Source organism: Chenopodium album, chromosome 11 (genome assembly GCF_948465745.1).
Source record: "Chenopodium album chromosome 11, dcCheAlbu1.1, whole genome shotgun sequence".
Lineage (NCBI taxonomy): Eukaryota > Viridiplantae > Streptophyta > Magnoliopsida > Caryophyllales > Amaranthaceae > Chenopodium > Chenopodium album.
The window spans coordinates 3415767-3436445 of NC_137844.1; the positions used below are offsets into that span (position 1 = coordinate 3415767).

The 20679-nt window shown below is 33.6% G+C and overlaps 3 protein-coding genes across 6 annotated transcripts; 1 reads left to right on the forward strand and 2 right to left on the reverse strand.

Moving 5' to 3' along the window:
- Positions 1 to 1088: 1088 nt before the first annotated feature.
- LOC145568252 (uncharacterized) lies at positions 1089 to 4641 on the forward strand. Of its 4 annotated transcripts, none has more exons than XR_014095797.1 (5): positions 1089 to 1250; positions 1956 to 2350; positions 2649 to 3775; positions 3869 to 4137; positions 4270 to 4641. XR_014095797.1 is itself a non-coding variant. In XM_081627683.1 (4 exons), exons 2-4 carry the CDS (start codon positions 2005 to 2007, stop codon positions 3950 to 3952), a joined length of 1557 nt encoding a protein of 518 aa, XP_081483809.1. In that variant the 5' UTR covers positions 1089 to 1250; positions 1956 to 2004; the 3' UTR covers positions 3953 to 4641. The 4 variants fall into 4 exon arrangements, 1 of the variants encoding a protein (XP_081483809.1); XR_014095798.1 differs by having other exon boundaries at positions 3869 to 4089; XR_014095799.1 differs by having other exon boundaries at positions 2203 to 2350.
- Positions 4642 to 5146: 505 nt separating this feature from the next.
- LOC145568253 (DNA-directed RNA polymerase III subunit rpc9-like) lies at positions 5147 to 8819 on the reverse strand. Its single transcript, XM_081627684.1, has 5 exons — positions 8652 to 8819; positions 8469 to 8521; positions 8203 to 8320; positions 7930 to 8082; positions 5147 to 5708 (listed from the first exon to the last, which is right to left on the reverse strand). Exons 2-5 carry the CDS (start codon positions 8474 to 8476, stop codon positions 5445 to 5447), a joined length of 543 nt encoding a protein of 180 aa, XP_081483810.1. The 5' UTR covers positions 8477 to 8521; positions 8652 to 8819; the 3' UTR covers positions 5147 to 5444.
- Positions 8820 to 10061: 1242 nt separating this feature from the next.
- Positions 10062 to 15801, reverse strand: LOC145568254 (ribonuclease 2-like). The gene is made up of 8 exons (XM_081627685.1): positions 15416 to 15801; positions 14512 to 14540; positions 14340 to 14413; positions 13633 to 13737; positions 12652 to 12738; positions 12314 to 12475; positions 11895 to 11994; positions 10062 to 10402 (listed from the first exon to the last, which is right to left on the reverse strand). The coding sequence occupies exons 1-8, from the start codon at positions 15631 to 15633 to the stop codon at positions 10335 to 10337; spliced, it is 843 nt and encodes a 280-aa protein (XP_081483811.1). The 5' UTR covers positions 15634 to 15801; the 3' UTR covers positions 10062 to 10334.
- Positions 15802 to 20679: the final 4878 nt, after the last annotated feature.

Consider the following 20679-nt stretch of genomic DNA (forward strand, 5'->3'; position numbering starts at 1 on the left):
AATTTGTAATGGATAAAAATGTGGTCAAGTGTTTAACATATCCCAATATCACTAATTTACTATGGACATTGACATAGATTACCTTTACACATTAAATCTTAATACATTGATAATTAACGAAACTAAAAAAGTTCGAAAAAAAAAATAAAAATTGTTGACCCCTTCACTCAATGAGAGCCTATGATGTATACCCGTGTCGTGTGTATTGTACATTCGGGGTTATTTGCTCATTCAATCAACAAATGAATGCCGAGTATACGGTACACCCAAGTGTATTGTGTATATAACAAATTCTACCACTCAATTGGCAATTTAGTTTACGATTTGGGTCATTTGGCAAACCTGGCGACTGGCCCTAGAGGTGATCATCAATGGCTCATTCCGCTTGCTCAGTCTAACAAAGCAAATAAGTGCATATTTAGATATTTAGGTAAGCTTAAAAACATATTTTTGGTTTAAAATTTGAATTCGACCTGAAAGAAAAAATTGTTTTGGTCTGACATACCCGACACATTTTTACAAGTTTGGGTATGCTATTTCGAGATTAGGAGTTTAGGACTTGCCGACGAAATTTGATTACACCTGGTCCTCAGAAATAATTAATTCACCAAAACCAAAAAAAAAAAAAAAAAGAGGTGTGAGATGCGCGTATTAATAAAAGTTGTTCACTTATTTACAAAAATGTCATGCTGATTGGGATGATTTGTTGATATATTTACGAAAATGTCATTAGATAAACAAATTTTGTTTACCATGAAGATGAATGGAGGCTCCTTCCAAGCCAAAGAGAAAATACAAGTTTATCTTGATGAAAGACAAATTTTGTTTATCATGAAGATGAATGGAGGCTCCTTTCAAGCCAAAGAGAAAATACAAGTTTATCTTGATAATAGACAAATTTTGTTTATCGTGAAGATGAATGGAGGCTCCCTCCGAGAAAATACAAGTTTATCTTGATGATTTTGTTTATCTAATGACATTTTCGTAAATAAATCAACAAAAAATCACAATCAGCATAGCATGAAATTTTCGTAAATAAGTAATATTTATGGGATCCGTGTATTAATAAAAGTTGTTGATGAATGGAGGCTCCCTCCCAAAAAGCCAGAGAAGAACAAGAAAGAGCGAAAGAGCATCCTTCTTGTTTTCCCACTATTATCCCAAAGTTTAGAAATTGAAGACCAAAGTGAGAAGAAATGATCTAGGGCAAATTCAAACTCTTCCAGAAATCGTAATCAATTACTCGCTAGGTATTAATCTTTATCTTGGTATTTCTTTCGAAATTATTTTTGGTTAATTTTTACAATGGCTTGCATAGCTCAAATCAAATTTCTAATTTATTTTTGAGTTTTTGTTTGAATTCTTGATAGATATGGGATTCTACTTATACTCATGATTATACTGTCTTCATATTCATCTTCTGTAATACGAAATTTTTTGTATTTGTGTGATTTTGTTCAACTCTTTTTTATTCGATTTTTGGATTTGAATCTTTTGGTATGCAAGAAATTATACTTAGTATCTAACAGTTAGGTTAATATACACTGTTCTCCATTGTTGATTTAAGTTCGGGCTTCTGGGAACTTTCAAATTTAGACTGTCACGGTTTTGGAAAATGCAACAAATTTCCAAACAACCTAAACTAGTATATGCGACTATTAATTGCGTATGGAATGAATTATCTTTTTACCATGATAGTTTAACGCATTTCCTCGGAAGAGCGGACCAATTGATTTTATTGACCCGTTTTAATATTTGAAGGAAGAATTTAGAAGCTTTTAAAGTGACACTCAAATCTGAGTATGATGTTTCAGTATATTATTTCTGTCAAGAAACTTCCCACTGGTAATAGTTGGAAGAAAATTAACTTTAAAATTTAGTTTATTCCATAATCAAGCTAATTACCTAATACGTCTGGGAACAACATATGAGTCATTGTTGCATTCTTGTTGCAGATGATAAAAGAGGTAATTCATATCAAAATTTTAGGCAGCTTTATTGTGCATGATGATTGAACTCTTTTTATCGAAACCTATTTGGGGTGACGACAAGAATTCTGATAACGCTGACCTAAGAATGCCCCTCTACAACGAGTTGGAAAAGATCTTATGGGGACTTATTACCTCTGAAGGCCGATCAGAGGCTAGATTGTGGCTTTGTGAGGCTATTTCTAACATAAGTTCAATCACCCCACCTGAACAGCGTGACCTATTTATGAGGTTGTTGAAATCCAAGCCTCGTAAGTGGGATATTGCTTCTCAAGTCTTTCAAATGCTCTTTGAGAGGAGACCACAGAAAGCTGGGATAATTTTGGCTAAGAAATGTCACAGGCTTGAAAAGTTCTTTGAAGGTAAGCTAGTTTTGTTGCTTGTACTTTATGCTATTGCTTAAAGTACTTGTTTTTAGATCAGTAATTTCTATGTGATATGATTTTACTGTTACTGTGTAGTAGACTAGTAGTTACCTACTTATTATAGCTCCTTCATCCGGTTTCCATAGTTTTCATGCCGCAATTTATTGCTATTATCAATGCTATACTTCTATTTTTATTTTTATTTTATAAATGAGGCAAAGTGAGCTGTTTCTGGAAGTCTTTTGTTTAATTCTACAAAATTCTCTGATTGTGGCATGATATTTGATCAATGCAGGAAATCCAAAACGAATCTTGCAATGGTTTTCAACTTTTTCTTTGGTGGGTGATTCAGGACATGGTAAGGGTGCAAAGTCACTGGCACAGTTTGCCTTTGTGAACAGGGACATATGTTGGGAAGAGCTTGAATGGAAAGGAAAACATGGTCAGTCACCAGCAGTTGTTGCAACAAAACCTCACTATTTTCTTGATTTGGATGTTCAACACACAGTGGAGAATTTTATAGAAAATGTACCTGAGTTCTGGTCATCAGAGGAATTTTCAGACTCTTTAAAAGATGGTGAAATATTATCAGTTGATACTAAGTTCTTTATAGATTACTTCCTCGATTTAATGTATGAAGATAATCTGAAAGAAGTTTGGGAAGTTGTTGGCCAGTTTTTTATGGATGGATCTTTTTCTTATCTTTGTAAACATCTTCTAATCATTCTTGATGAGCGGGACCTGTCTTCATTATTTCTGATGCTTCACGATCTTCTTACTAGAAGAAAGAGACCACTGAATTTTGATAACACGTCTTATTGGCTAGAGATTGTGATATGTAAGTGTGGTGACCAAGTATCTATCGACCAGTTATTTCTGTTGAATGCATTGTTTAATAAAGGGAGGCTACTTCTACGGTTGGTACAAAATGAAGGGACTGAGGAGATGGCTAGAATTAGTGATCTAGCTTTAGAGATCTGTACAAATACAAGTGAAGCCAAGAGTTTGGCCCTGATTTCCAAGGGACAATTAAACTCAAAGACTATAGAATTGATGAAATGGCTTGGCCTTCTTTCATGGAGCCTTCTTTACAGGTTGTCTAAGGAAGGTCATACTTCTGAATCCTGGAAAGCACTGTTTGTCAGTAATAACATTGGCTTTCGCAAATCTGGTATATATGGCATGGAACATGATGGAAATTCAGACGAGAATGAACTGGACTTTGGTGATGAATCAACAACTATTGCTAAACATAAAAGGAGGCAAAAGAAAAGAAAGAAAAGGAGAAGGAACCGATATTGTGATAAATTAAGTGATGATGATTTGGTTGACCTTGACGATTCAAATGATAAATTCAGTATCCAGTCTAGTTCTAGAAGCTGGTTGCTCTCTACTGATGGCTATTCAGCTTCTTGGAGCTTGGTATGATTTATATTCTTTTTTGTTGGTCTATTGATTTCTGATATTTTTATTTATATCAGGCATGATAATGTTATTGATCTGGTGGTTTTTCAGGTTGATTTACCAGAACATTTATCAAAGCATTGTTTGAGACAATGGATGAAGCAGACATTTGATGATTGGAGTGATACCACCTAATTTGTTTCTACAAATCTTTGTTCCTTAGAAATTTGTGAATTTCACAAAATATACGGATTTGGATAAGGATGGTACGGCTCTACAGGGTCTATCACCATCTACTTGCGTATTACTGAAAATTGGTACTCGGGATGCAGGCAAGAACAGTTCAATAAGCACACATCTTTTTAGATCTAGCTACTTCTGTAATATTCTCAGAAAACTCTGATTTTTCTCTTTCTTTCCTTTCCTCTTTATTTCTCTCCTCTTTTATCCAGTCTTTTTTTATTGTTGAATGCTGCTCACAGTTTTGTGGTGGTTTCTTCTCACTTCCTCAGGTATCATTCACCAAAATCCTACCAAATTCTAACCAACTGGTGAGATACTACGATGCTGTGTTGTCCTTGTAATGGAAGTTTTGGCAAAGTTAATTTTCCCTGATCTACTCGTATGTTGCTCGAAAGAAGCTTGGTCATTTCTTCTGTGATGTAAATAGCATGGGCTAGGGATGGTTAGAAAGATGTTCGAAATTGTGTAGCTTAGATTTTCAGTTTTTGACCGAGGAACAAAGCCTGTGGCGTTGTAAAAGTAAGGCTATTTGAAGCTGTAAAACTATATGCCATTTAACCAGTGAATACTTTTTGCAAAGAGAATAGCATAAATACAAGTATTAGACTTGTTAGGCTGAAAGTAGGCCGTTTGAGTTCACATTTTTTTACTCTCAGCATTTTCATTGTTAGATTTGAGTATTATTTAGTGTTAAAGATTGAATTTTGAGATAAATGTGCCATGCTGATAATAGTGTTGAAGACCTAGCCATCTAGGCATTATAGACTTGTAGAAAAATCAACTTGCCCACTAGTGCAGAAACATCCCTGAATCTTGATTCCTTGGCAGCTCCCTTGTCATAATGCTGGTTGTGGCAGCACCCGAACCATTAGCTCGGCAGCTCCTCACAATCTCATTGAACGTATCATCATCCCAATTGCACTGTTCCAATGCATCTATAAAGCAAAAGGGGAAATATCCTTCTAGGATAATAATGACAGAATGGAACTCGGAAATGCAACAAAGAAACAGGATAGGCATCATCTAAAATTTATACTGCAGATTTTGTTGCTATCAAAAGTTGTACTGCATAAAAACTAAAAATGCTTCTGAAGGACCTCAGAAAGGGATGTTTTGATGCCATTCTATTCCCTTTACTCGATAAAATCTATAACTTGTATCGTGCAACCTTGTGGGTATGACTGTATGAACATAGCCGATGGCATTAATACCTTCATTGAAACTACAGTGGATGACAAGGACATAAGGGACTGTTAAGTTTGTAACCAAAGGGCTAACAAGAAAACACATTGGCACTTACCTAATGACACAATAAACTGGCTTAAAGACTAGTGTCAAGAAAAGTATTCATTATATATGCATTTTGATCCAATCTTAACCTAGAAAGTGGTTAACTAACAATCCAAAAAAATCTGCACAAATTCATCTAAGCATCTAGGAAAGGTCAGCTGTCGTCCATCTCTTCTTCTCCGTTATCACCACCAGACACCTGTTTATTATCCTCGGCAGCCACCTGTGCAGTATTATTCTCACCAGTCGCTTGTGCAATATTATTCTCATCAGTCGCTTGTGCACCATTATCCTCAGCAGTTCCCTCCTCATCCATATTTTTCTGGTCCGGACGAGGTGGCAGCACTTGAACTATCAGCTCTGCCATCTCATCCAACGTATCATCATTCCAATTACGCTGTTCCAATGCCTCAATGATCTGTAAATAAAGAGAGAGGGAAACTTATGATAAGAATGCAACTCAGAAATGCATCAAAGAAACAACACAAGCACTGCCTGGATCAAAAGGACAACAGAAAAAAGAAGAAATTTTGAAAAGAGACTTTCAAGGTGAAGCCATAGCAGTTAAATAATACGAAATACTACAAACTAGAGGCATATGCATTAAACATCACAAACTTGATCATTAATCAACAAAAGGGATATTAAGAAACCATTCTAATGATTCTATTCCAGTTACTTGATAATGATCTTGCTCAGCAAAGTCAGAATCTACCTCTTCAATAAGGAAATGAAATTTTCATTCTATTTGGAGAGCTTGTTTTGTTCATAAGCTCTCACTGTCTAATGTCTTGCCGCCAGCACAGCTAGCAAGGGCTAATCTGGTGGAAGGAGTAGGTGGTCTTCAACATCACCTTAATCTCAGATCTAACCAGAAACATATATGCAAGGTTTTCTCCTCCCCCACCCCACCTATGTATCCTAGGCCATAAGCGTAGACTTAACCAACTAGTAAACCTGTAACTGGCGTCACAACTAAATTGCCCACCATTTTTCTACCAAAAAAAAAATTGCAGCTAGAGCAGAGGCTTGCTATGATTAATGTGTAAGTTAATGAGATAATAACATAGTAACCAGGAGGTCCCCTCAACAGTAAACCATCTTTATTAACTTGCATTTGTGAATGAACTACAATCCAGTCATCTTTTTTGTACTTGGAAAACGATGGCATGCAGATTGGTTTCCAAGTTCTACATTATCTTTCTAAATCTTCCTCCTTGGTTTCTTTCCAAACTCAAAACCAAGCCAGATACTTAAGGATTTTTGAATTAACATGAGCCATAGATTTGCTTAGTGTTGGATTGAAGGGTGCTATGAATAATCTTCATGAGCTCAAGTCCAAGATCATTATCTATTGTGAGGTGCAGGATTCTAGGATGAAGATGAGAGGTTGTTGAATAAGCTCAGTGGGAAGGAAAGTCGAGGAATGAAAGAAATCATAAGAAATCAGTCTTCATACAATTCATCCTCGCCGTGATAAATCATGAAAAGCTGAAATCAAGCTCATATGGAGCCTCAAAGAACCTATAGGCTCCACAACTGAACTAAACTTTACACATCCACATTCATGGAAGACAGTTGGTGATCTGGGAGGATCAAACAAAGCTTGTTTCTCATTGCATAGAGCTAGAGTTGGACCAATACAGCTACCACTAGGTTCATTTTCAATACAGATAAGGAAAAGAAAGAAAAGAAAAGCTGGGAGAAAGAGAAATCAAAATATTTAAATTTGATTCAATGAGGTGTTTATCCCAGCAGAAAAAAAGATGTGTCAAAAATTTGAATTGAGAAATAGCTGTATTTCTTTATGTCGTGAATATTACAACTGAAGGGGTCTCTGTGAAGCATAAATCATAGACTCTGAAGAAAATCTGGACCAGGCCACTAAGGCACTTTGAACTTTGAAGCATAATCATCAAAGGACATACAAATGCTACAACCTCATAAATTAGTCTTTCCTCATTCATTAACAGTTCATTTGAAAAGAGAATTACTGTTCTGGGCACATTCAGTAATTTCTCCAAGTTAAATTCGTAAATAGAAATTACTGCTCTGGGCACATTCAGTGGAATATAAATATCTTCCTTTAGTGCCAATTATAAGTCTTCCTCCTTTAATTCATCAGCAGTTCATCTGAATGGGAACGAGTCAGGGTTTGCAGTGTACGTGAATATTTAACAGTAAATTATAAGAATACAAAACATCATTTTGTTTGAGGTCTATCATTAGATGACTAAGAACTCGCATCTAGGAGCTTACTTTTCAATATCTTAGAAAGTGAAATTTAGGGAATGCTTATCCTACAGCTAATACTTGCTAATGATTCTATCCTAAATCTAATCATTTATTAGATTATGTAACATTTACTGCAAAATACACGACCTATTGATATCAAGGTTGCATAAAATAAAACCTAACATAAAGAGGCCATGGCAATATAAAAACAGTTCTGAGCGCATGCAACCTTATCAGGTAAATAACATCAACTAAAAATCACCAACATTTACCAATTGCAAACACTCATTTACAGAGTACTAGCCTAGCAAAGGACATGGAAGAATTATGCAAAAACAATTATAACCATATAATGTAGAAGATTTAAAGACAAAATTGAGAAAAGATAGTCAAAAGAATAGTACCGGAGCCAATTCCACTGCAGAAGAGGGGCGATTGTTAATGATGTTGATCAGCTCAGCTTTAGGTAGCTGAAACTCTTTAAATTTCTCTATAAGATCATTGATACTTTCTCTAGTCTGATCACAAGCAGCACTCTCAACCAAATAATCATAAACCTAATCACAAATTGTAAAAACAAACATCAACTGTAGGTATAATTGTCTACATATCATGAAATCGAAAACACGGCATTCAGCTTAACAAAAAAAGGAAACGAACAAATTTAAAGTATCAACCTTGAATTCAGACGATTTTAACAAAGCCATGGCCCGGGTAGGATCCTTGGCAGCCCCTCTCGTATGTAATAAATCGAGTACTTCGAAATTAGTAAGAATGCCAGCATTGATCTTTAAGCTGCAACAATTTTCATACCAAGTACTAATTATAATTACTACATCCGATTCAAATTATTTGCAACGATTTCACACTTTATACGCATATAAATAAACCAAATTTAAGATTTAGAATAAATGAATGACTAATTAAGAGTGAGAAAATGTACATTTTCATGTGAGCTCAATTGAAGAAAACCGCAATTACACAAACTTATTGCTTCTGCACATGTACCAAATACGGAGTACAATTCAATAAAATATAAGCGCAAATTTCACATGAAAAATTAAACCAACAACTAGAATAGTAGAATTAAACCCCCAAATTCGAAAGTTTGATTGAGAGAGCTTACTAATGTAAAAATCAACCAAAAATAAATTCGAAAACGATTAATTAACTCGCGAATGATTGGGTTCAATTTCTGGGAAAGTTTGATTATGCCCCCTAATCTTGTTTTCAATTTTTCTGATTTTTGAGTTAGGGTTTAAGTGATTTACTGGTGGAGGGGAGAGAAATGAGCGATTTTGAGTCCTGGCTTTGTTTTTTTGGGGTTTATTCGCTGAGAGAGCCACAAGGATGGGCGTAAGAATCGATGCCATGATCTTCGGGAGTGAAACTCTAATCACTTGGGCTATTTCAAGATGTGGGCCTTCAAATTATGACAATCTTTAATTGCACTGTTATAAGTTTGTAAAATTATTATTTCTAATCAAGGTACCGATTTTACTAGGTAAATTTACTACTCTGTATCATACAGTAATTCAGTAAATAAAAAAAAAAAGAGTTTGCCCCGATTAATCTTAGTAATAATCAATTTTGCCTATCACATGGTAATTTTGTAAATATATCAACAATTTCATCCAATCACCATCAACTGTAGAACCCATATTAATGAAAAAGTTGTTAATTTATTTACAAAAATGCTTGTTTATCACTAAGAGAAACTTGTATTTTCTCATAAATACTTGTTAGTTTTTGGTTTTGCCACTTTAGTAGTAGCAATTTTACTTAGCATATCACTAATTGCTACAGTACTTTTTAATTATATGTAGATAGTAGTTTAGATAATAAGTTACATTCAGAATTTTAGATACAGAATTGTTTATAATCAAAATAATCTAAGGCTTCGTTTGTTTTGATTTTAAGCATTTTTCATGGAAATCATTTTTCAAAGATAACTATATTCAATGGAAAACATGATTTTAAAAAGAGATTTCCTGTGTTTATTTGATTATTGTAGGAAAAATTATAGAGAAATAGAAATCTGAAAGTAAAAGGAAAGGGAAAATAGAGGAGAGAAAAACAGAGAAGTGAGGAGTAAGAGGAAAGAGCTTTGCATCAATATTTTGTACAGCGTTTTCTTATTAAAGTACACTAAATAAATGTGTTACAACAAGAGCCAGTAACATCATTTCAGACCACACAGACAACATATTTGTATGGTGATAGACTAATAATTGTCAAGAATAGCGATCGTACACAAAGTACTGAACGTGTGAACAGATTGCAGCATGACTCTGATAACTGGAAAGGACATCAATAAAGATAAATCTTGTCCCGTGTGAGAATTTCTGTTACGTGGAGTAGTATGGTATCTGATGGATGATAATTTGCAAGACTTGGCTGATGAATTTGGATGCTAGAGGGGTCAGTCCCAGCACTTCAGTGATAACCCAACTGCATCTGGCAAAACCTTCATATCAAATTGCAATTGACTTATAAGCTCCAATATTTCCTATCCCTGTTCAGTGACAGAAGAAGCTTTTTAGCAGAAATCCAAAGTCACATCGCAATTAACTAAAAACTAAGTAAAGGCATCAATGTCATGTTGTACATAGAACCCAACATGGAATGACACCATAAGTTAAAATCATAAACTTGATTGAAATAATAGTCATCAACAACCAAATCTTCCAATTTCAAAAACTTCTGTTCAAAATTTCAAATGCAATATATCTGTCTAGACAAAAATGAGATGCTACTTCATTGATTTGACATAGCAGACGACTATAGAAATCATAGAGATACATATCTACTATAAGCTGATTATGATGAATATCAAAACAAGGATCCAACTTCTGCGTTCCACTGTAATTACTTGGCCTGCAGCATATGCAAACATCACGGACTAAGTTGTCAGTAATGAAGTCTAGAAGAAGATTTTGATATTCAAACACTGATGTTAGCATGGAACTTGGAACAACTGCACATGCATGATACAACCGAGTTTATTGATATCAAACTTTGTTTGAGAAAATGAGTAGGCATATGCAAAAACATATGAATGAATCAGCTAACAGAAATTCAGAATGAGGAAATCCACATTGTCTGTCAACCTAAGATGCTAATCTAACATTAAATTGAAGGACTGTTTATGATTGGTGACGAGCTCAAGAGTCATGACACTGTTTTGTTCCTTCACAGCCTTTATTCCATCAGTTTACTATTCGGCAAGAAGATTAAACTCTTGTCAATATATATTCTTGTGGAATTTATGTTCATAATTAATTGGTACACAGGTTCAACTAACAGCTTGTGGGGAGGGGGGAGGGGATTAAGCTGTCACGTATAAATCAACCCAACACATAAACACAAAATAAGCTCAGCAATAATGGTTATAGTTTCAGTGACACAGCTACAGAAATAGAGCTGCTTGCTTTACTTGGCAATCAGCTCTTTGTGTCCTTCAAATGAGCAAAAGATCAAAGAAAAGCACTCTTGAATACAAGTAAAAGAAAGCCCTGTACTTAAACAAGAACATTTTAAGGACAAAAAATTGAACAGAGAAATAGATTCATTGTCAGTTCATATAACATTCATGGGGACATAACCAGAGAGGTACAGTGTTTTCCATAACAATTATTAGATACACAGGACTACAGGAGCCTTGTTCATTAGATATGGGCCTTCCTACCCTCACCCCTTTTCATCTTCTTATGTGTTCATTCGTCCTTTCTTTCTAATTGAGTCAACAATTTTATTCAATCAAAAATTCCAAAGTTTTATTCCGCCTCCAGTTACAGAGAACTACAGGAGCCTTGTTCATTAGATAGCTGATTTAAATTTTACAGTGCAATTCAGACCACCAATGGTAGGCCAATGTTCCAGATTTATGGACTGATTTGCTTAAAGTCTGTAATCTAGAGGATGTCCTTCAAAAGATTAATAATGGATAAAAGGGAGATCTATTTGTAAGTTAACCACCATGAAGGGAAAATAATAAATCCTCAGGAGTTTAAGGTCAGAATACCGAGTTTTTAAGTTCAGTATTGATTAACAAAGATAGATAATGATAGTAAGCCTTTAAAACTTACATGGGTAGGAAAGAGGAGTAAAATGCAAAACACAAAGTCGTACTAAAACCTACCATGTCTTTTTTGTAACTGGCCCCCACCAAGAATGAGGTAAGTTTATGAATCAAATTGTGCTACCTTACCCCCAGCAGAGGCATTTTCTACATAACCTTAAATAAAAAGGCATCAAACTAAGCTACTTAACAAGCAATAGTAGTTTAATGAGTTCAGTTAGTCCACATGTCAATACAATTGGCAATACGCCAAAACATAATATACAACAATATATATGAAGAGCTTACCTGAAGAATCATAAGTTGGCAAGCTGACATACTTTGGACATGAGTGTTTTGAATAATCCACCTTTTGTTTAATTCTAATGTCAGTTGCACAATCTCGAGGCTGTATTGTCATCAAAAGTTCAAAACCATGTAGTTAGATCTGGATGAAAGAGATTAATACAGAAAATTACAGACAATAACTTGAGAACACAAAAAATTATTGGAAACTTCAATTGAATAGACACTTTAGTAAAATATCTCTGCCAATCTTCTAAGAACTATAGCGAATATTGTTTCCTTCTTTACAGAATAAAAGGAAAAAATAAAATCTTAGAATCAAAAGTCTGGGAAAATTGTGCATGAACACAACTTTTCACACAAAGCAGAATTATATGAGACAGCTAGAGAGGTTGAAAGTGAACACAATAATCAGAACTAACCTTGAAATCCTTATAGAAACACAAATATAGTTCCTTCAAAGCATCACCTGAGCAAGCTACTGAAGGTGATAAGTGGAAAGCATTTTCAATAGCAGAAATTATGCCACCAAGCGGATATTTTTCGGTATTTGAAGGCACATATCCAGCTTCAAACAGAACTTGCTGCAGTTGTGCATCGAAATCTATTAGTGAGTAAATTAATAGGCTAAAAACTTAAATTAGCAGAAAAGAAGTACCATTTAGAATAAGGAAATTTTGATTGGATTTTCAGTACAGCATATGGAATAAAAGAGACAGAACATCTCTCAATCCTTAAATATATTTTCCAAAGCACTCACCGTGACATTATATTTGAAGTAGACATTGAGTCCTGTCAGGAAATAATTATACTCATCTCGTACCACTGGAGAAGAGCAAGTCCCATGCTTTTCTGAGATACATACCACGACAAATAAAGGAGTGTTATAATACAAGTGAATTTAAATTTCAAGATTACAAGCAAAGACATTAATCACATGTCCTCATGATTTATATCTGTTGACACATACCTGGTCATAGTTTATATACCATACTAGACCGTTACCCATGTGCTTCTCCAGCCTCCAACAAGGCTTGCCTAAGGATTAAGGGGAATTATATCTACATAAAATTATGCCTATCATTACAAAGTGAGTTTTTCCTATAAAACCTTGGGTGGAAAGGGATTAACCTGGATCTTCATGATAACAAGTAAAAGACCTTTTCACATAATAATTGCTATAATCCATTGTAGTCCAAAGAGACAGAACATTTTGTTTAGGCATGATTCCTATATTTGATCCAGTACTAAACAACATTTAGAACCCAAGTGGATATTCTGACTAAGCCCATGTCAGCATTAAAATCAATTCTCTCTATTAAGACTCTTGCTTGTTGAGGTAATTGCAGCAAAATCAGAGATTTTAAGGACCAGCATCAAGTAGTTGTCAAATTCACCACATTTGATGATTACATTACTTCTAATACACAAGAAAGACGGATAACTTACATGTCTATCTTGAACCCAAGAAACTTTTTGGACTCTTCACAAGGCAAAACTAATAAATCTCTCTATTCAGCACACAACTCCAACTTACTAGTTGTTCGTCCAAAACATGTAAAATCTCTGTCACAAATTGAAGTAAGAAATAATGAGAAGGCAAAGATGCTTACCCCACTGACATGTTGATCATTCCAAACAGGCACCACAAGGATACAAAAGAGAGGCAAAGTTAGAAACATAATAGAAGAATATATAAATACAAGCAAGTTCATGATTTTAGTAATTGATTCGTAATAACCACCTCATGTCCCCAAAAGGAGCCTTTATGTCCATAACATGATGATGGTGAGCCACAGCTTAGAGTTGGCCAATACTCGTCTAATGCTTTGCGCAATGTTGATATCTAGAACCGAGAAAAGATAGGAAAGAGTCATGTAAGAAACTATCTTTGTCCATTTCATGTTAGAAACATAGAATGCATATTTATAATTTTTAACACCATGTAAATAATGCATGCCAGGCTTGCCAGAATCATGCACCAAAAAAGAAGGCAGCAATTTAAGCTGCGCATGCATCCATCTTAAAATTTATGATGGTACCTACAGCAATTCCACCATAGCACAATGTATACATACTTGAGTACACATGAGTAAATTGCTACTTATATGAGTTATATCTGTTACTTTCTTTTCAGACGGGTTTTTCCTAGAATTTGATTGAAAGTAGAATCCCAGCTACATTAGTAACAATTGTGAATTGCAATACCACATGTCACCTGTAACTTGGCCACTTCCTTCGCATACAACTTAGGTGAGAAGTAGATACATAGAGGAAGAAAGACGCTTCATGACAACAATCAATTCGACAAGTAACATAAGAGTCTAGAACAAGATGCACTTCAAATCCATGTTGTCATAAATAACGATCAGAAAGATCTACCAAGCACAAGGTTTTAGAAACTCATTAGAAGAACAACTGTAATGATCACATCTAAAGATGATCTACCTCATTCTCGTCAAACTCAGACTTGGTGCAGCAAGAAGGCCAGCTTCCATCATTGTAGTCAGGCCAAAGGCCATCTGCAGGTTGCACAGATTTGAGCATATTTTAGCCATAATAATATACAGGGTATATAATTAGAATTAATGAAGATTTTATGGTATTGCAGTTAACTTACGGATTGTGAAGTGTTTGGGAGCACCAGAACTGAAAGAAAAGAAATACAAAAACAGTTTGTCAGTTTATAAACTTCACAAAATGGAATCAATTAAACGTTTTTAAAAACAATTTAACAGCTCATAAAATCCTAAATTTCCCAGGCATTGTTTCATGTATTAAACTTGATACTCCCACTTCATCCATCACTAGTCTACAACAAATAAGCTATTGCATTGTAATGTGTTACATTAATCTACGTGCCAAGGGAGCTACTACGTATTCATTACCGGTCATCTTCAAGATGCAAGTTAATCCTATATTAGCCCTTATTCCTTCAATATGCAAACAAAATATAAACTATAATCTATGCTCGTAGTCGTACTAGACACATGGATTATTCTCCAAAATAATGATAACTCTTAGTGCATTTCTCGTTGTATATCAACTACAATCACAAGTTCGATCAACAATTCTACATGATTGAATAGAATGCACTTTAATCATCCGAAAAATAGATTGTCTCGAATCCAAAAATTCACCTAAAATTTGCTTAACTCGCCTGCACTTATTAGACTTGATTAGAATTATAATCTAATTTAAAATTATTGCACTTATTACTATGAAGAACTGAAGAAGCCTACAATTAAGCGTAACTTTGAAATAAATTCCTAAAAAAAATTGAAGAAATAAATTCCTAAATTAATAGCACTAGTAATTGTGTGAAATATAATTAATGCTTACAAATTAGCCTTGAGATTGCGTATATCAAAACTGTTTATTAAATGATCAATAACATAAGATTAACATTACACTAATTAATTCAATAATTAAACCAAATTCCAACACAATCAAGTATCAACAAATAATCATTAACAAAAATTTAAAAAAATAAATCAAATATTAGAAAAGGAGAGAATAATTACTTTCGGCAACATCCATTCTTTTGGCAACATTTATGAGTGTTACGGCAGTAGGTACCCGGCCATTGAAGAGCTAACTTGAAGTAATCGAACTCTCTTTGATTGCTGCTGCTAATTAGGAGGCTGTCATCGACATTGACGAAGCTTGCGGAAGAAGCAGCTACGAAGACGATGAAGAGAAGAAGAGAGAGAATAACAATGGCGGACGAAGAGGAAGCCATTGCTCGTTGACGGAGAAGGAAATGGTGTTGTTGGTAACTCTCGCACGCAATAAAGGAAGATCGACGTGGTTGTTTTTATAGGAAGATGTCCATTATTTGATTCAATGTGTTGTTGTGCAGTTGGTGGTACGTTTGAGATGAAATCGTGGATATTCGGGAGTTAATTAGATTCTTCATAGCTAGATGCCCTTTTTAATTAGGGACTAATGTAATGTACTCGTCTACCCTTTGGATTATTTAATCGTGTTAGATGCGTGAATAATCATGAATTGTAATTCGAGCTAAACTTATTTGATACTTTCTTCGTTTTTTTTATAGTTGTAACAGTTTGACTTTTACACTATTCATGTGTTTCACTTTGACTAGTTTAGACGATTTATAAATAAATAAAAATATAGTCATGTGGATCTTGTTAGATTCGTCTCGATTTGTACAATTTTAATATCTAAAATTTATAATTTTTACATATTGGTAATTAAATATATAAGCGATTCAAAACATACATCGACAAACGTGAAAAGAAGAGTGTTGCAACTATAAAAAAAAAACAGAGGAAGTTTATAGATTTGATCATATCAATAGAAAATCTTTGAGAGAGTAAACTAGGGGTGAGCACGGTCGGGGTACCCGATAACCAATATCACTTAAAGTGATATCCATAAATCGAACCGATAAGTTCGGGTACCCGGATTTTCTGATCGGTTATCGGGTACCCAATAAAGTATCCAATAGTGATAATTAAACTTAATAAATTAGTTATTATGATATCTTTTAACACCAATATCTGATCTTGACCAAATTACTAATAATATTACTAATCATTGATATTATATAGTGATTATGAAGTAACGTAAGAGTTTAAATATTGAAAAAATAAATTTAAGTAGGATAAAAAACAAAAAATTGCTTATCGGATTGGAACGGGTAACCGTTAATTTTAAAATGATACCCAATAACCATACCCGATAACAAATTAGCGGAACGGGTACCCAAACCATTATGGTTATCAGATCGGGTACCCTAATTTTCTAAACGGTAACGGAACGGATTTTTGGGTAGTTTTGCTTAGCCTTAGAGTAAACATATTGAAGATGCCCAAGACTTATTACGGAGTATTAGATTGGACCTTACTAAACTTATTTGTGAGGATGATTATAACATATCCTTAATAGTCTTGTGGTTATAGATATGTGTGAATTGAAATTTTATGAAGAATTATTTTTTTCATGTATATAAATTCCTTGAAAGGTGAAAAATGTTATTTTGTTGAATATGTAAGCTCAAAGTTGAATTTAAGGAAACAACTTTCCAAAGTGAAATTTCTTGCCCAATGTGATTTTTCTTGAATTTGTCAATCACCCAATAAAACAATATTTCACTTCCTAGGTTTTAATTAACTTTTATGTATTTCACAATTTTTCTTGTCAAAATACTTAGTAAGTTTCAAATCCACGCGATGCATACATTAAAATGTTTTTATATGTTGATAATGAGTTCATACATTTTATTGTTAAAAAGTTGTATTAAAGTATGTAAAAGACATAAAGTTTAATTGTAACAAAATTAACACCACACATACTTAATTACACAACAATTAGTTATGACAAACAAATGAAACAAGCAAAACAACTTTTACAAACCTAGCATGCTAACCATGCATTAATTCCACTTAGCTAGCTAGTCAGAGTAATAAAGCGAGCAATCCAAAATGACCATAAATACTAGGCACAAAAAGTCAAGCATGTGTAACATATTATGCTTAAGATATCATTTTGGATGATATTTTACGTTATTAGTCATGCATCCAATTTAGAATTTGTCATAAATGCATCCGATTACCATGTGATTTTCTAGATGGTAGCATTTTACATGGAGATTTTCTATGCATATCGAATCCAAATCACATGAACTATTTTTAATGGTATCTTCAAATGGTAATTTGATTTATTTGTGGCAAATCCAAATTCAATAATCAAATTAAACTTTGTTTACCTCACCTTACCAATTCCTACCACTTAGACACTTAGGTCTTGTTCACTTCACCTTAAAAATAATATTAAGTAAAAATAATTTCAGTTCAGTCTAAATAATTTCAGTTCAGTAAAAATCAGTAACTCCAAAAAAGAAATATAAGGTCCTATTCACTTCACCTTAAAAAAATAATATTAAGTAAAAATAAGTTCAGTTCAGTAAATTTAGTTTTCTTAAAGAAGATTATAATAGAAAATCAGTAAAAAAATAATTTCAATTTAGCAAAAATAATTTTAGTTCAGTAAAATTAATTTAAGTTCAGTAAAAATAATTTTAGTTCAGCAAATATAATTTTGTTTCAGTAAAAATAATTTCAGTTAAGCAAACATAAGGTGAAATGAACGGGGCCTAATACAGAATTAGTAAAAATAATTTCAGTTCAACAAAAATAATTTCAGTTCAGTAAAAATAATTTAAGTTCAGCAAAAATAATTTCGGTTTAGTAAAAATAATTTCGATGCATCAAAAATAAGGTGAAATGAATGGGGTCTTAGTTTAGGTCTAATAAAGTCCATAAGCTAGTGCAATTGTGATAAGTTCAAGGTTGTGTTCTCTTCACCTAAAATAAGATGTTGTGATATAAATTTTCAAGTATGTAACAAGTCCATAAACTAGTGTGATTGTAATAAACAAGCAATTTTCTTGAACTTTAGTTGCAAATATATAAATATTAGTTCCATCGTAATGTGTATTTTTCATGAGCTAGTCTAATCCCCCTTTTTTTTTCTTTTTTTTTTTTGGTATAATGATAAATCACAATGATGAATAAAGAAAAAGAGAATACATTATACATCATAATATGCTCAAAAGTCCATATTATGGACCTTAGCTTATTTCAACTTTTTTTATGTGTACTAAATGCAAATAAGATAAGTTAATGACTAGTAAATTAAAGCTGTTATAAAAATAAAAAAAAAAATATTAAAAAAAAATAAAAAGACTAGTAAATTAAAACAAGATCATTTTGGTTTAATTATTTAGAGGTGATATGATAAGTTCACTAGCTCAATAGTGTTGGAGCGGTAGAAATGGAAGAGAGTGCTCTAGCTATGCTAAACAATCTATCACCTGAATTGTATAATCTATTAAAAGGAGACACTCTTGGGATGACTCGCGAATTATGCCCTAGCTAGCTTATTTCTCATTTGATTTTATTTATTTATTTTTTTGGAAGATAAGCAAGCAGGATTTTATTAGCAAAAATCAATTTCTGCCAAAGTTATTAGACTTTGGGGAAAGGAAGACCTACAAATACACTCTAATGAGTTAGTAGTATCCCATCAAGTATCACTATGGGCAAGCGCATTCCCACTTTGCTTAACATGCGTACAAATAATGGAATTACTCCGTAAAAGAAAAGCTAGCTAGAACAATATCTCGTAGAACAAATAGATGGGAGCAACTCCTTTTGTGCTTGCATTCACAACACCCGGGGCATCACATAAGACCACATCACCAAAGCCAAACCTTCTCGCCAATTGCACACCTTAAGCCGCAACACTTGTCTCAGCCATTTCAGGAATCCATAATGTCACATCAGTCTTATTGACAGCAACCAACAATAAGCCCCCACAACATCTTTAACTACCACACCATAGATAGCACCAACACCCTCCATAATATGAGCATCAACGAACATTGATTTTTGTAGCAAGGGGAATCACCTCGCATTGACATTTCTCATTTGACTTAATATAGTTTTAGTTTGTATTTTGGGTTGTTATTCTTTTGCACAATAGAGTTCCGCCCCCCTCCCCCCCACAAATTCTTATATGTGGCTTGCCACACGACCATCTTGGGTTTATTTCGTTAGTGTTATAGGGGTTATCCGGTCAATGTTACATGAGTTCCTTCGTTCATTTTGTTTTTTTATTTTTTTATTTTACAAACGATCACACGGTATGACCAACCTTATAAAGACGAACTGGGTTTTTTTCATACAATTTACGATCTTCCTATCCGAATGTTATTTTTAAAAATTTTAAAAAATATGTTTAGTCTATGACTATTATACTAGCACACCAAATTAACCCATAGATACATTCATACATCGTTGAATTTAAAAAAGGAAGATTATTTTAATTAGGCAAATGCTATATATAGCCCTAAGTGTCATGCAGTTGCAAAAAATTCGAATTTTGGGGTATAATTTGTCGTCATATATTTCGAGTGTTGTTGCATAATGATTGTTTCAAGATCCCTTCCTCCTACCTACCTCTACGATGGCATTGTGATAGGTTGCAACCTACAGTTGAAAATCAAGAAATAATAAGTGAAGCCATGATATTGGAGGAAGAATCCGAAACTTTACACAATGACATTGGAGTCGGTGGAGATGATGTACTGTGTCCCCCTAAATCCAAAACAAAGGGACGTCCACCAAAGAAGCGTGAGAGGGGTGGAAAAGAGTCCGGAAAGAAGAAAACTAAATGTTGTTCTATATGCAAGCAACCCGGTCATACTAAACCAACCTGTCCTAATAAGGAAAATATATTTTCTTTGAATGATACGAATGAAGGTACTTCTTCTGCAACACAAAAAAAACAAAAGAAGATGGCAGCTGATTTAGGATTAAATCCTATTTTTACTTTGAAGTTTTAGGTATGCCATATTTCTTTACTTTTAAAAATTTTCAGATTGTTTTTTACCTATTATTCTTCTTTTATAATGTAGAGATTTCTCTTTTGTTCTTTGACAGGTGGTCTCATTGAAAAATTATGACAAAAGACGTCTACAAAAATTTTGGACATCAAGATGTGTCATGAAGACGAAACTTTGTTTTTTATATTGTTTTTTTGGACGGTTGTAGCTGGGGATTAAACCAGATTTGTTTTTTTTTTTAAGAAAGTGGAAAACAAATTATGTGGAGTTTATAATCAGTTTTACAATATTATGTTAGTGGTTTTTTATTGTCTTCCAAAAATACTTAGTTTCAATGCATTATTAAATGTAGTGTCATGACAATTTATTCTATCAACAACACTACATTAAATGATTATTTTTTTTAATTCAATA